Here is a 15,170-nt window from a genome sequence, read left to right on the forward strand (position 1 = left end):
CTGGGTTCAACTGTGATACCACTTGCTCCAGGAAGCTACCTGTGTCTACTCCCAACGCTGGAGAAAGTCGCCTTCTATACTCCCTGTCCTCCCGTCAAAAGGAGGTCACTTAAACATTGCAATGTCTGCTGGCATCTCCTTCTCCCCTACCAGTCCCTTAAGAGTGGGGACTGTATCTTACATTGATTTTATTTGCCCTTCTATTGAGAGGGTGCAGGAGATGATAAATTATCGGATGGATGCATAGTGACACATTTCCCGAGATCAAACTCGCCCCCCTGAGTCTCTTCCTTTAAGACGCATTTTTCTCGAGGAGGTAGCCAGTCCCCAGTGTGCACAGGCCCCCGATGCACCCGCCCTGCTGGTCTTCTGGCCTCACGCTTAGGGTCAGCCTGGCTTAGGCTTGAGCTAGGGTTCCTCCCACATAAGCACCTGATGGGCATGAACCACAGCAGTGCTTCTCAAACTTTACTATGTGTAGGAATCCTGGAATCCTGTTAAAATGCAAATTCCAGCTTGGTAGTTTGGGGTAGGGCCTGAGCTGCCAATGCTGCTGTTTGGAGACCGTACCTTGAGTGGTGAGGCACTAATTAGAGGTCTTGTTCAGTCTCCAGAGACTGATTCCAGGATTCTAATTTACAAGAAATAATTGGCAAAGATTCAAAGTACTGAAGAAGGCTTTCTAGGAGAGATTTATTTATTTATTATGCTTTATCTTATGACAACTGAACAAGTGGCCATCACTATAAGGTTGCTTTCTCCTGTTCTTATGCTCAATCCTCTACTCCCTTGTCTAACAGAGGCTGCTAAATTTCAAATGCCCACTCTCCTAGCCTCCCTTACTGTTCTGCATGCTAAGTCGCTTCAGTCATGTCTAACTCTTTGAGACCCTATGGACCATAGCCTGCCAGGCTCCTCCGTCCATTGGATTCTCCAGGCAGGAATACTGGAGTGGGTTGCCCTCCTCCAGGGGATTTTCCTGACCCAGGGATTGAACCTGCGTCTTCTGGGTCTCCTGTATTGGCAGGCAGATTCTCTATCACTGAGCCACCTGGGAAGCCTTACTGTTCTGAATGAAATTCATAACACAAGCTGGGGATAGGAGGCGGTGAGTTCCTAAGTTCTGCCTTAAAATACTAATGCAATGGGCTGCGTTTCAGAACTAATTTCAGGAGTTTAAAGACAGCAGGCCAATATCTTTGCGATTCTCTTAGCCTTCCTCTTATGCTTTTTAACTTGTAGTCACAAAATAGCTGCTGATGCTCAGTAAGATCAAGCATCTCTAAATATCGCCATATATCTAGTCAGTTTCAAATTTTCATGATCATAATTTTTTCTACAGTTGGTTTGAGTCAGGATCGTATTACATTTGGTTATTTAATAGTATTATATGCTTTATGCTCCAAATTTCTTTTTAAGAGATAAAAATAAATCGCTGTTTAAGCCAGCTTTACTGAGTTTTATGTTCCTTACAGCCAAACTGTAATACAGTATACATTTTTTTAAATTAAAACTTTCCTGAATTGACACAAACCAACACACTCTGCTTATAGAAATCTTTAAAAACATGGAATAGTAGAAATAAAGAAAATCAGAGCCCCATTGTTGACGTACTATTAACATTTTGACATATTTCTTCCAGTGTTGTTTAGTTGTGATAATACAGTAGTAATGAATCTGCATCATTTTTGCTTACCATTTAAAAAAAAGCATTTTAGGGGTGATGAAAATATTCTAAAATTGATTGTGGTAATGGTTGTATACCTATGCATATTCTAAAATACGGATAGGTGATGGTTGTTCAACTATGCATACTCTAAAAATCATCGAATTGTACACGTTAGGTGAACTGTATGACATGTAAATTATATCTCAATAAAGCTGCTTATTGCTGCTGCTGCTGCTGCTAAGTCACTTCAGTTGTGTCCGACTCTGTGTGACCCCATAGAGGGCACCCACCAGGCTCCCCCGTCCCTGGGATTCTCCAGGCAAGAACACTGGAGTGGGTTGCCATTTCCTTCTCCAATGCATGAAAGGGAAAAGTGAAAGTGAAGCTGCTCAGTCGTGTCCGACCCTCAGCGACCCCATGGACAGCAGCCTACCAGGCTCCTCCGTCCATGGGATTTTCCAGGCAAGAGTACTGGAGAAAGCTGCTGACAATTTTTTTAATAAGCATTTTATGTTATGATAAACTTTTAACTATTTTTAATTCTTACACAGTCATCTATTGAGAGTCTAAATAAACCTCAACTGACTAAGCCCTTCCCCTGTTGTTGGATATTTGAGTTGGCTCTACCTTTTGACTGCCGTGAAAATTGCTGCAGCTGACTTCTTGGTACTTAAGACTTCTCTCTGTCTAGAAGTGGCTCTTCCCAGAAGCTGAACTATTATGCCAAAGTGTAACAATGCTTAAGCATTTATTGAACATTTACTGAGGGCTTCTACCAGTTAGCTGTGAACAACAATAAGTATTATATCAACACTTTATATGTGCAATTTCTTCAAATTCTTCATTACCCTAAGAGTTTCAGTTCAGTTCAGTTCAGTTGCTCAGTTGTGTCCGACTGTTTGTGACTCCATGGACTGCAGCAGTCCAGGCTTCCCTGTCCATCACCAACTCCTGGAACTTGCTCAAACTCGTGTCCACTGGTGATGCCATCCAACCACCTCATCCTCTGTCACCCTAAGCGTCTATTTTATCCCTGTTTTCAGAAGTTGAACTGAAGCTCAGAGAAGACAACTACCTCCCCTGAGCTCACAAAGCCAATGAACAGAGGCGCTCAGGTGCTTGCCCAGCCCTGCCCACTCCCAGGGCCGTGATCACTACACTCCTCACCAGGTCTTAATCCTTCCAAACCTTTCTAAGCTCGGTGGTGAAAACGTAATCTTGTTCTGAGTGCTTTTCTTGTCATTACTGGTGATGGTGGCTAGTTCTTTGGGTTTGCCAAAGCAGATACGGTCCCTTTTTTTGTTCATCACCTGTGTGGCCTTTCCCATAGTCGACTACCCAATTTGAAGAATGAATAAAATGTGATCCACAGCTTATCACCATAGTTAGAAAGAACAACTCCAGGCACAGTTTCCTTCTTAGAGGTCTGCACAAACGTGAAAGTACTTTTAATGATGGCCAACCTGACTCGGGGAACTTCCTACTATCAAGCTCTTTGACACAAATGCCTGGCTCGCTCCCTCATCCCTGCCACCTGTCTGGAGCCTGGCCTCAGACCCTTCAGCTCAGCACAGGGCACGGGAAGGCTACCCGGCTGTGGGGCTGGGTCTCCACCTTGAGAGGAGCCTCTGCTCCCTCCTGAAGCAGAGGGCTCGCAGCAGTACTCAGGCACGTGCTCATCACTCTGCTTCTAAAGCACTTAACCAAAGAGTGACTTGCTTTCCATAGTTATGTAGACAAATATCACAATAACGAGGATGCCAAACACAGCAAGCGTCAAGCCCATTGGAAACGTTTCTAGGTCACTGTCTCCAGCTCTCCTGTTCACTCTGCAGCAGGCTTTCTCTTTGAGGTTCCTCAGTGCTTTGCATCTGATGTTTGATGTTCTTGCAGCACATCTGTGAAAACAGTAGGGGCCTTTAGGGTTCTGTACAACTGCTGCTTGAGGACCCCTTAAAATGCTTGGGGCTTCAGGCCCGAGGGAGCAACCATGGTGAGACTTCAGGAAGCAACCCTCTGCTCATTTAAAACCTAAGCTAATTTCAAAGAGTAATATTAACAGGATATCATCAACGTGTGAGAGCTCTAAAATCCCACAGAACGTGTATTTATCACCCCGTGTGTGCCGTCTTCCGATGGTGGTGCAAGGCCAGGCTCAGGGCCTTACAGTCCCCTGGTGCCCGCTGGGGATGGGCACTCGCTGATGGGGGCATCTGTGCATTGGCCCTCTCCCTTTTCTCCACAGGTATGAGCACTGATTTTTCAGGGAGGAGATGGGAACTACTTTTGAAATCTGCTTATTTTACATTGCCAAAGGAAAAAGGGGAATTTCTGATCTGCTAGTCAAATCCTGGCAATCGGCCAAAATTTATTCAGAAGTTAGGAAGTATACCAGAAGGCTTTACTGTTTTGACCCATAAAACATCCTGTTTTGAGCTCTTCTTTCAGCTCCTTGCTCTTTTCTTTTTTTTTTTTCCTTTTCTTTTCCCTTCCCTACCAATAGGAATAAAGGTTTCTAAATGACTACCAATGTTTCTAAGTGACTTGGGTTCTGGTCTCAGCTTACTGTAATTTATGCTATCCTCCTCAGCTTCTCCGGCCCATTTCCTTATCTCTAAATATGAGTAGTGAAGTGCAGAGTCTGTAAGGCTCCTTAGACTTCGAAATTGTGAGAGATCACCAATCTTTCTCCTTTCTCCACACATTCCTTTCAGACTCAAACCCTTCACAGAAATCTGAATAATGAGTTTTTTTCCAGGAGTTGCATAAGACTCATATCTTATGTACATACATATCTTCTCATATGTTAAGAAAAGCATTACCTTCTTCCTTCAGTACGCTTAGAATCCGAGCAGAAGATTTCTACGGCTTTTGGTTTACTGGTGGAAGTCTTGCATCTCTAACGAACAGAAACAAATATCAAGAATTTATAGTTTCCAATATTTTATACAAAGAATTTTTTTTCTAGGAAAAGTCACATAATCTGAGAACTGATACGTTTTTGGTATATCAGGTAGTTTGTGCGTGTGTGTGTGTGTGTGTGTGTATGCGTGTGTGCTCAGTCGCTCAGTCGTGTCTGACTCTTTGCGACCCCATGGACTGTAGCCCGCCAGGCCCCTCTGTCCATGAAATTTTCCGGGCAAGAATACTGGAGCAGGTTGCCATTTCCTACCCCAGGGCATCTTCCTGACCCAGGGACTGAAACCACGCTTCTTGCATCTCCTGCATTGCCAGGGGGGTTGTTTACCCCTGTGCCATCTGGGAAGCCCATGGGGTAGTTTAGTACCTCATAACAAAAACTTTCAGTTAACCTTTCTTTATTCAACAATTAGGAAAAACATCCAAGTTCTGTAGTGTAATATTTTACTTCAGTGACTCAACACGAACAGTAGACACGCCGGTGACGAGGGTCACGTGATGCCAGCAGCATGCTGTTCTTAAACGTCAGCTCTTTTTTTCTCTTTATTTGTACTCTTTATTGCTTGAAACTTTTTTTAATGAGCCCGCATCATTTTTATACAAAGAATAAAGTTATTTTAAAAGACCAGTTGGCAATGAACATGGATTAGAAAATAATTTAGGAAAATGAAAATGTTCTGTAAGAGGGGTAGAAGGAGAGATAATCATGGCATTTCTGTTTTTTCCTTTTCCCCCAAATTTCTTTCATACTGGTATATTTTCAATAAAGTCAAAAGGCCCTTTAGGCCTTTGTCCCCTCTCTGTGAAATAGAATTGTAAAGATTAAATGATTTAAACTGTATGAAGTGATGAAAACATCTGGCACACGGTAAGCATTCAGTAAACATTAGTCATGTGATTGCGAGAATGATAACATTAATTTCATGCTGTCGTTTCTCCTCATATGTCTGGTTTCCCTTGACTGTCCACTCATACTTAAGATTCAAGCCTCATCATCTCAAATGTCTGCAGTGTCCAGGGGGTGAGCCCCAGAAAGGTGACGATGCGGTGTCAGATGGTGTTGCTGACCGCCGTTTATCAAGTTCTGGGTCCCATTTCCCGTGAGTGCACTGAGCCTCCTCGACCACCCTGCCCGCATTTGTAGACAGTCATTGCTCCATGTTAGAGATCGCATATTTGAGGCACAGAAAGGTTAAGTAAGTTGTCTAAGGTCACTCAGTATTATCAATGGAACTCTACACCAAACTCCTCTTTTCCCTCCTACAAGAAGTCTTCTTCACTGCCCTTATCCACTCAGATCACTCATCTGGTCTATATTTCTTTGACCCTCATGTACATATTCTATACCTGACCTTATTGACCTGAAGTTTTATTTATTTGTTCAACAAACTTTGTACTGTTCTGCAGAGTACCAGTCCCCATGCTGGCAGTGAGGATTTTCAAAGAGACCACCACACCATCCTTGTCCTAAACAGCTAATCACTGAGTGTGGGGATTTTGTGTGTATTCTGCACTGACTTCCTTCTCCCCAGCCAGACCATCTGTTGGATCTCACAGAGCTGTCTTCTATTTCTTTCCCCCCCGACCCAGTTTTATTGAAATAATTGACATACATCGCTGTGTAGATTTAAAGTGTACAGCAGGATGGCTGGATTTTCTGTTTCTCTTTAATCAAGCCATATTTTCTACCACTGGGGGTAGATATTTGTCCCCCTCCCAGGAGCCCAGCACACCTGAACACAACAGGAGCCTCCAACAGCTGCCGTGCTGCTAGAGGCCTCAGGAGGCTGTCGGCTAAGGGTCAGGGGCTCAGGCGCCAAGAGCAAGACCGGACTTGCCTCAGCGAGGGGAGGACTGACCCACACCTGCACAGAGCAATCAAAACAGGATCCAGAAGGGAAGTCCAAAGGAGGCGTTCCGAGACTGGGAGTGAGATGGGCTGACTCGAGGGTGATGGAGGCGGTGGTGGGGGCAGGAGAAGGAGCCACTGGGCCCGCGTGTGAGTCACAGAACGAGCAGGAGGCAGGAGAGCCCTGGTCTCAGCAAGTGTGTCGTCAGGACACCCAACAGAACACACAGCTTAGTGACTGGACAGCCACCTTCAGGCGGTGCTGTGTCAGCAGGCGTGATGGTCTCAGCCCAGCGTGAGTGGGAAGGGCCTGGCCTGCTCTGCGACCGTCTACTGGGGTCACCCACTCCCGGCAGAGACCGCCAACAGTGAGGCCGTTGTGGCCTCCACCGTTCCGCTCTACCCACTCTAACCCACGTTCTTAAACAAGATGTTCTCAGCAGCGGTGTAGTGGTATCCGGGCAGGGTCTCTGCAGATGGTAGGAGCTGTGCCTGGCACAAGAGTTTCACGTCTGAGGGAGCACTGTTTCCAGCGAGGACATCCCTACAGGAAGAGTTAGGCACCTGCACTACATCAATTTCCTGGAGGAAGAAAGCAAGGCTCTGGAGGTAGAAGGACTTTGAAAACTCCCACGTGTGGGCTGTGGGGGCCTGCTCACCAAGAGACACTCAAACTATTTCCAAGGGGGTTGGAAAAATCTTTTATAAGCACATTCTTTTCTTTAAACCTTTTTTAATTACAGAAGTTTCAAACATATACAAAAGTAGACAATAGTATAATGAACCTCTGTGTACCCATCACATGCAAGTTCTTTTTAATTCTCTTACATTTAAAAATAGATACGTTAAGTAAAGCATTGGGGAAGAAATCTGTTGCAAAATCAAATTATAGGATTTCACAGTTCTCAGGCAATCACACACTCCCCTCCTATCTTTCCTCCTGTCATAGAAGGTGTAGGTCTTTGATTTCTTTTTCTTCTATAATTTATTGCCCTTACTTGTATTCCTAGAGTTCTCCTACAGTATGTAAAAGGTGAACATTTTGATTTTCAAAAAAAGAGTAATTATGCTTATCAACATGACTCTGCAGCCATCAATAATAATAATAATAAAGACTATATAACAGGGAAAGAGTTATCAGCTAAAGTTAAACACAGTAAAGTACAAAATGCTGTGTGCACATTGACGACAGCGGTGTAAACACATACTGCCTGTGCACATAAACAAAAACGAGAGAAATTGAAAAAATTAAATCAGTTTTTGCATGTTTGTAGTTGATTTATTTTTTATCTTTGAACAATTCCTTTAATGTTGCTGTAATATGATTTTCACTGTAAGCACCATTTACAATGGAACTAAAAAATATTGGTGCTCATTAAAGCCATGGCTTAGTGAGGGTAAACGGCACCCTTGGGGAAATGGAATATCTCTGCTCCTTTCTCCCTACGCCCGGAGCTAGATTCTGCAAAGGCAGCTGCTTTTGCAGAGCATTTGCAGCTGATACTGAGGGAATGCATGACCTCCTCTGCTGCTCCACCCTCTTCTGTACCCCCCTAGCACCGAAATCAGAAAAATACACTCATCCACATATTACTGATCAACTCTAGATATAAATGTAGTAGTTCTGAGATATACCAGTGCAATAAACCATGAGTGTCTCACTGCAATACCAGCTAATGCTTACATAGCGTTTCCCGTGTGCTAGTCCCCGTTCTAAGCATTTCCCAGAAATAAACTCACTTAATCCTACCACCCTATGAGGAAGATGCTTTTATAATGCCCACTTTGCAGATGAGAAAACTGAAGTACGTATGGTTTAAGTAGTATACCCATGGTCACACAGCTGGAGAGATGGTGGAGCCAGCGGCCAACCAGGCGGTGTGGCCTCAGAGTCCCCCATCCTCATACCACGCTGTACTGCATAATGACGGTGCTGCTTTACTGGAATTAGAAATACTGTGCTCGAACGTTTAATATCTTGGGCACTGAACGTGCCTCGGTTCGTTTAATCTTTCTAACAACTCTAAGAGCTAATCGTCACCATTTTATAGGTGAAGAAATAGAGACTTATGGGCTAAATTATTTACCCCAAATTACACAATTAGTGAAAGGAATAGCTGTAATTTAAATTCAGATATTCTGGCTTCGATGCCTATGTTTCCTGGTCTTTAGTCTTGGAATCATATTGTTGGGGAAATTCATTATTACAAATACATCAAAAATATTTCTGAAAACTGATATCATTAATTGATAAATAATCCAATCATCAACTAATTTCCTGAAGAAGTAACACTTGTAACCATCAGATCTCTTCTTAAATATTTCAGATAAATTGGCTTTTTAATAAGCTTTTTCCAGGTAGACTATTTTGTGCTAATTCTGGCCTACTTATCTATCAATTCAGTTTAGTTGCTCAGTCGTGTCTGACTCTCTACGACCCCATGGACTGCAGCATGCTAGGCCTCCCTGTCCACCACCAACTTTCTCAAACTCATGTCCATCGAGTTGGTGATGCCATCAAGTCGGTGATGCTACTTATATATATGTGTGTGTGTGCGTGTGTGTATGTGTATATATATAGATATCATATTGAATGTGAAAGTGGATTGTGTATGCGGTATTATGTCATACTCTGTTATGGCTAACTCTAAAACACTGGGCTGTTTTCTAGAGCCAGAAAGCACAGTAATCATTTTGTATCCTCATTAAATCATCACTCATCCAAAAATGTACTCGCTTTTGAAAATAATCTACCCTGACTAAAGCCATTCATACTTGCCCATAAAGAAATGCAAGTTTGTTTGCATTTCCACAAGAAGTGTATTTTACAGTGCAGACCCAAACCTAGCCAAAAAGGTCATAGGCTGACACCCACAATTACAGGCAATCAAAGGGGTGCCACACGCTGGGTTTCCCACCCTTTTTTCCTCTTATTCCTCCCGTGACTTCTAACTGTTGGACTCTGGGGAGTCTAGAGGCAGTGAAGCTCCTGGGGGTGGGGACGAAATTCTCTCCTAATCACTAATGCAATTAGTGATTCACTAACTCACTAAAGCAATTTTTTGGAAAAGGCCTACATGTAGAACCAGACTTTTTACCAATGACTTGGCAAACTGGCAGTTTGTGACCCTGCTTAAAGAAGAAAACCTTTTGGTTTAGAACTCTTTAAAATTGAGTTAGCCCAAATCCCTTTATTGACTAAAATGATTAAGTTAATAAAAGATTTTACAATAATCTCAGACTCTTACTTTATTGTTTTTACTTCAACTTTGATTTTAATAAAGCTCTCATCTAAAACATTGTGTTCTTTTAACCTGAGTAATGATTTTGAATTAATTTAATAATCTGCATCACATTAACAAAAGAAAGGTTAAAAACTCTGTGATCATTTGCATTCTCGATTTTTAAAACAATTCTCAGCAAACCAGGAATAGAATGGGAATTTCCTCAACTTGTTAAAAGGTTTCTTCTGACACCAAAATCATACTCAAAAGGAAAACATCATAAACATTTTCTTTTGATCAGAATTAAGTAAGAATTCTTACTATTATCCCTCTGACTTAATATTGTAATAAAGAGGTCTTAGGCAGCACCGTAAAACAAAAAGAAATTAAAGGTAATCAAAACGAACTAAAGAGATTTACAGAAAAATGATTATGATTGCAAAAAGTTCATTGTTAGAAAACCAATATACCAAAGTCAACTGCATTTCTATCTACAAGCAACTAACCATTTAAAACATAATTTTAAAAAGATGCTATTCCCAATACTAATCACAAAGAGTCGGACACGACTGAATGACTAAGCATAGTACAGCACCTAACACAGCTACCTAATAAAGCTAACAAAAGCAGAGCCTGACCTTCACTGAGAAAATAATAAAATCTTACTGAAGGACATTAAAGAAAATTTCAATAAATGTAAAGAACACGAACAGGAAGACTCAGCAGACTGAAGATCCAGCTTTGTCCAAATTAATTTATTAAGTCAATACAATTTCAATCAAAATTCCAAGTCTACATTTTTCATGGAACTTGATAAACTTATTCTAAAACTTATATAGAAGAACAAAGGGACAAGTAAAGACACCATTTAAAAACAAGGTGGGGAAGGTATGCTAAGGGAGTTAAGACATTCTGCTCTCAGCACAGGCCAGCGAATTATCAGAATAAAGACTCCATTGTATTAATCATAGATGTTTATTTCCTGTATTTTATGATGCTTTGACATCTTGGGGCCTTGCTAATCCAGGAGAGACTGTAAAGCATGCCGTTTCATATGCAAACCAACCAATCCAAACCCACCAATCCCTAACCACCTCTCACGCACCAAGCTAATTTTTCTCCTGCTGTGAATCAGCCCCGACTCCGATAATGGACAACTAGGAATCACCCTATACTATAGCCCAGGCCCACTGAAGTTATTCAAACGAGCTAATCCTAAAATGCTTACCTTGCCTGACCAATTCCTTCCTGCAAACATCACACTAAAGGCATGAGACCATGCTTTGTTCCACTCCCGCCTCCTGCCTGATTCTGATACTTCTCCACGTGGCCGAGCATGGCATGATGCGCCCATTCCTCTTGGGAACTGTAGGCAATAAACTCTTCTTTCAAAGGCAGTTGTCTCCATGTCTGTCACCTTAACATACTTGATTAAAACAAATCCTGTGTACATTTTAAAACACCCACGTATGTTTAGAAATTGATGTATGATGAGAGTTAGCACTGCGGATAAGAAGAGAAAGGACAGACTGTTCCAAATGGCGCTGAGGATGAGACGGGATAGAGGTGCTCCTCCCGGCCTCTTCAGTTAAGTGTAGCCCAAACCCTGGAAGTCACATTTGTGCTCAGTCGTGTCCAACTCTGCGACCCCATGGACTGTAGCTCGCCAGGCTCCTCTGTCCATGGGATTCTCCAGGCAAGAATACTGGAGTGGGTTGCCATTTCCTTCTCCAGGATGTTATAAATAAAGCAAGCATAAAAAGACTCTGAGAGGTGGAGAGAAGCAAGGAATGACATGTGGTGAGTGCTCTGAGTTTTCTTTTCAGTTGGTAAATCCTGGACTGGGTGCTAGAGAAGCCATAACCTGCAATCAGACCCCAAAAAGCTGGCTAAAAAGCCAAAGGACTAAGAAAAGGAAAAGGAACAGTCTAGAGTCGGACATGACCTAGTGACTTCACTTTGACTTTTCACTTTCATGCACTGGAGAAGGAAATGGCAGCCCACTCCAGTGTTCTTGCCTGGAGAATCCCAGGGACGGGGGAGCCTGGTGGGCTGCCGTCTATGGGGTCGCACAGAGTCGGACACGACTGAAGTGACTTAGCTTAGCATAGCATAGTATAGTAAGACAGAAGACTTTTGACAGTAACGGCCCTACTCTGCCAAACGGCATACTCCACCCGCCACACAAAGGCACATGAAAGCTTGGACTTCCGCTTCCATGTGTCAGAAGCCCCCACCCCAGCTGGGGTGAAGGCCAGCTGGGGGCCTCACTCCCCACAGCCCAGCAACAGTAAAGCGTGTACACCTACCAGGGCGGCAGTGGAGGCCCAGTGGGACCCTGGGCTTCTATTCGCACCAGACGGCAGAGAGTTGGCCCTCCTCTTTCCCACCAGTGTGGAGCAGGCCCGCTAAAATAGAAGACTTAAATAGCATCCAGAGCCTCATAACTCAGGCGAGAAAAAACTAACAGAGGCCAGCACCAAGTTGACACACATACTAAAATCATCTGACCAGGATTTCAGAGTAACTTCCACAAAGCGCTTCAAGGATCAATGAGACATGTTTGAAACAAATGAAACACTTTCAATTCTCTACAGAAATGGTACAATATATACAGAAAAATCAAGTGTAAATTTTAGAATTGAAAAAATTCAACAACAAAATAAAAAATTTATTTAGATGGGCTTGACAGCAGAATGAAGAAAACAGAGGAAAGAATCGATGTCCTTGGAGATAGAAGAATATATCATCCAAAACAAACAATACTGAGAAAACAATAAAAAAAAGTCTCAGAGTCTTAATGGATTATAAGGTCTAACACGTATGTAATTAGAGTCCCTAAAGTATGGATGTGAGAGTTGGACTGTGAAGAAGGCTGAGCGCTGAAGAATTGATGCTTTTGAACTGTGGTGTTGGAGAAGACTCTTGAGAGTCCCTTGGACTGCAAGGAGATCCAACCAGTCCATTCTGAAGGAGATCAGCCCTGGGATTTCTTTGGAAGGAATGATGCTAAAGCTGAAACTCCAGTACTTTGGCCACCTCATGCGAAGAGTTGACTCATTGGAAAAGACTCTGGTGCTGGGAGGGATCGGGGGCAGGAGGAGAAGGGGACGACAGAGGATGAGATGGCTGAATGGCATCACTGACTCGATGGACGTGAGTCTGAGTGAACTCTGGGAGTTGGTGATGGACAGGGAGGCCTGGTGTGCTGCGATTCATGGGGTCGCAAAGAGTCGGACACGACTGAGCGACTGAACTGAACTGAAAGCAGAGGAAGATGAAGTCAGGCTAAAAAGGGTATTTGGAGCAATAATGACTGACAATGTCCCAAATTTGACAAAAGGCACCAACCTACAGAACTAGAAAAGTCAGTTTTCATTCCAATCTCAAACAAGGGGAGTGCAAAAACTACTGGATGATTGCATTCATTTCACATGCTAGTAAGGTTATGCTCAAAATCTTTCAAGCTAAGCTTCAGCAGTATGTGAACCAAGACCTCTCAGATGTACAAGCTGGGCTTAGAAAAGACGAAGGAACCAGAGATCAAATTGCCAACATTCACTGGATCATAGAGAAAGCAAGGGAATTCTAGAAAAACATCTATTTCTGCTTCATTGACTAAGCAAAAGCCTTTGACTGTGTGGATCATAACAAACTGTGGAAAATTCTTAAAGAGATGGGAATATCAGACCACCTTTCTTGTCTCCTGAGAAACCTGTATGAGGGTCAAGAAGCAATGGTTAAAACTGGACATGGAACAACTGACTAGTTCAAAATTGGGAAAGGAGTATGACAAGGCTGTATATTGTTAACCTGTTTATTTAACTTATATGCAAAGTACAACATGCTAAATGCCAGACTGGATGAATCACAAGCTGGGATCAAGACTGGTGGGAGAAACATCAACAACCTCAGATACGCAGATGATACCACTCTAATGGCAGAAAGCGAAGAGGAACTAAAGAGCCTCTTGATGAGGGTGAAAGAAGAAGGTGAAAAAGCTGGTTAAAACTCAATATTCAAAAATCAGATCATGCCATCTGGTCCCATCACTTCATGGCAAATAGAAGGGGAAAAAGTGGAAACAGTGACAGATTTTACATTCTTGGGCTTCAAAACCACCATGGACATTGACTGCAGCCATGAAATTAAGACTGTTGCTTCCTGGAAGGAAAGCTATGACAAATGTAGACAGCTTATTAAAAAGCAAAGACATCATTTTGCTGACAAAGATCCATACAGTCAAAGCTGTGGTTTTTCCAGTAGTCGTGAACAGATGCAAGAGTTGGACCATAAAGAAGGCTGAGCACCGAAGAACTGATGCTTTTGAACTGTGGTGTTGGAGAAGACTCTTGAGACTCCCTTGGACATTAAGGAAATCAAACCAGTCCATCCTAAAGGAAATCAACCCTGAATATTCACTGGAAGGACTGATGCTGAAGCTGAAGCTCCAATACTTTGGCTACCTGATGTGAAGAGCCAACTCATTAGAAAAGACCCTGATGCTGGGAAAGATTGAGGGCAGGAAGAGAAGAGGGTGGCAGAGGAAGAGATGATTAGAATAAGCATTACCGACTCAATGGACATGAATTTGAGTAAACTCTGGGAGATGGTGAAAGACAGGGAAGCCTGGCAGTGCTGCAGTCTGTAGGGTTGCAGAGAGTTGAAACAGTACTTAGTGACTGAACAACAACAGCAACTAATCTACAGATTTAAGAAGCTGAATGAATTCCAACAGAATAAACCTAAAGAAAGCTATGCCAAGATATGTCATAATCAACTTTCTGAAAACTTTTGTGATGTTGAAGGGTATCATAAAGAAAGTGAAAAGGCAACCTACAGAATGGGGAAAAAATATTGGCAAATCATATATCTGATAACAGTCTAGTATTCAGAATATATAAAGTCTTATAACAAAAAAAACCAACAAACGATCTGGTTAAAATGGCTTGAATAGACATTTCTCCAAAGAAGATACACAAAAGGGAAATAGATATTTGAAAAGATGGTTTAGCATCACTAATCATTAAGGGAAAACGCAAATCAAATCCGCAATGAGATACTACACCCACCAGATGGCTATTAAAAAACTTGGAGTGGAATAAGGAGAGTTGACAAGGATATGAGAAATTACAACTCTCATACATAGGTGGTAGGAAGATGCTGCAGCCATTACCGTATGTCCCAGCAATTTCGCTCCTAGGCATGTACCCAAAAGAACTGAAAACAGGCACTCAACTATTTGCATGTGAATATTCAGGGTGCCACTATCCAAATGTCCTTCAGTGAATGAATGAATGAATAAAAAAATTGTGGTATATCCATACAATGGGCTTCCCTAGTAGCTCAGTTGGTAAAGAATCCACCTGCAAAGCGGGAGACATGGGTTCGATCCCTAGGTCAGGAAGACCCCCTGGAGAAGGGAACGGCTACCCACTTCAGTATTCTGGCCTGGAGAATTCCATGGACTGTATAGTCCATGGGGTTGCAAAGAGTCAGACATGACTGA

The 15,170-nt window shown here is 42.6% G+C and overlaps 1 protein-coding gene across 1 annotated transcript in view; it reads right to left on the bottom strand.

The window, feature by feature from the left end:
• Positions 1 to 3,220: 3,220 nt before the first annotated feature.
• The window catches only part of LEMD1 (LEM domain containing 1), a 28,586-nt gene continuing 16,636 nt past the window's right edge, over positions 3,221 to 15,170 (bottom strand). The window contains exons 4-5 of the mRNA XM_027565931.1: positions 4,492 to 4,568; positions 3,221 to 3,567 (exon numbers count right to left, since the gene is read on the bottom strand). Coding sequence (XP_027421732.1) covers positions 3,369 to 3,567; positions 4,492 to 4,568 — 276 coding nt within the window. The 3' untranslated portion in view covers positions 3,221 to 3,368. The remainder of the gene's footprint in view (positions 3,568 to 4,491; positions 4,569 to 15,170) is intronic.

This window comes from Bos indicus x Bos taurus, chromosome 16, assembly GCF_003369695.1.
Source record: "Bos indicus x Bos taurus breed Angus x Brahman F1 hybrid chromosome 16, Bos_hybrid_MaternalHap_v2.0, whole genome shotgun sequence".
In the NCBI taxonomy this organism is placed as follows: domain Eukaryota; kingdom Metazoa; phylum Chordata; class Mammalia; order Artiodactyla; family Bovidae; genus Bos; species Bos indicus x Bos taurus.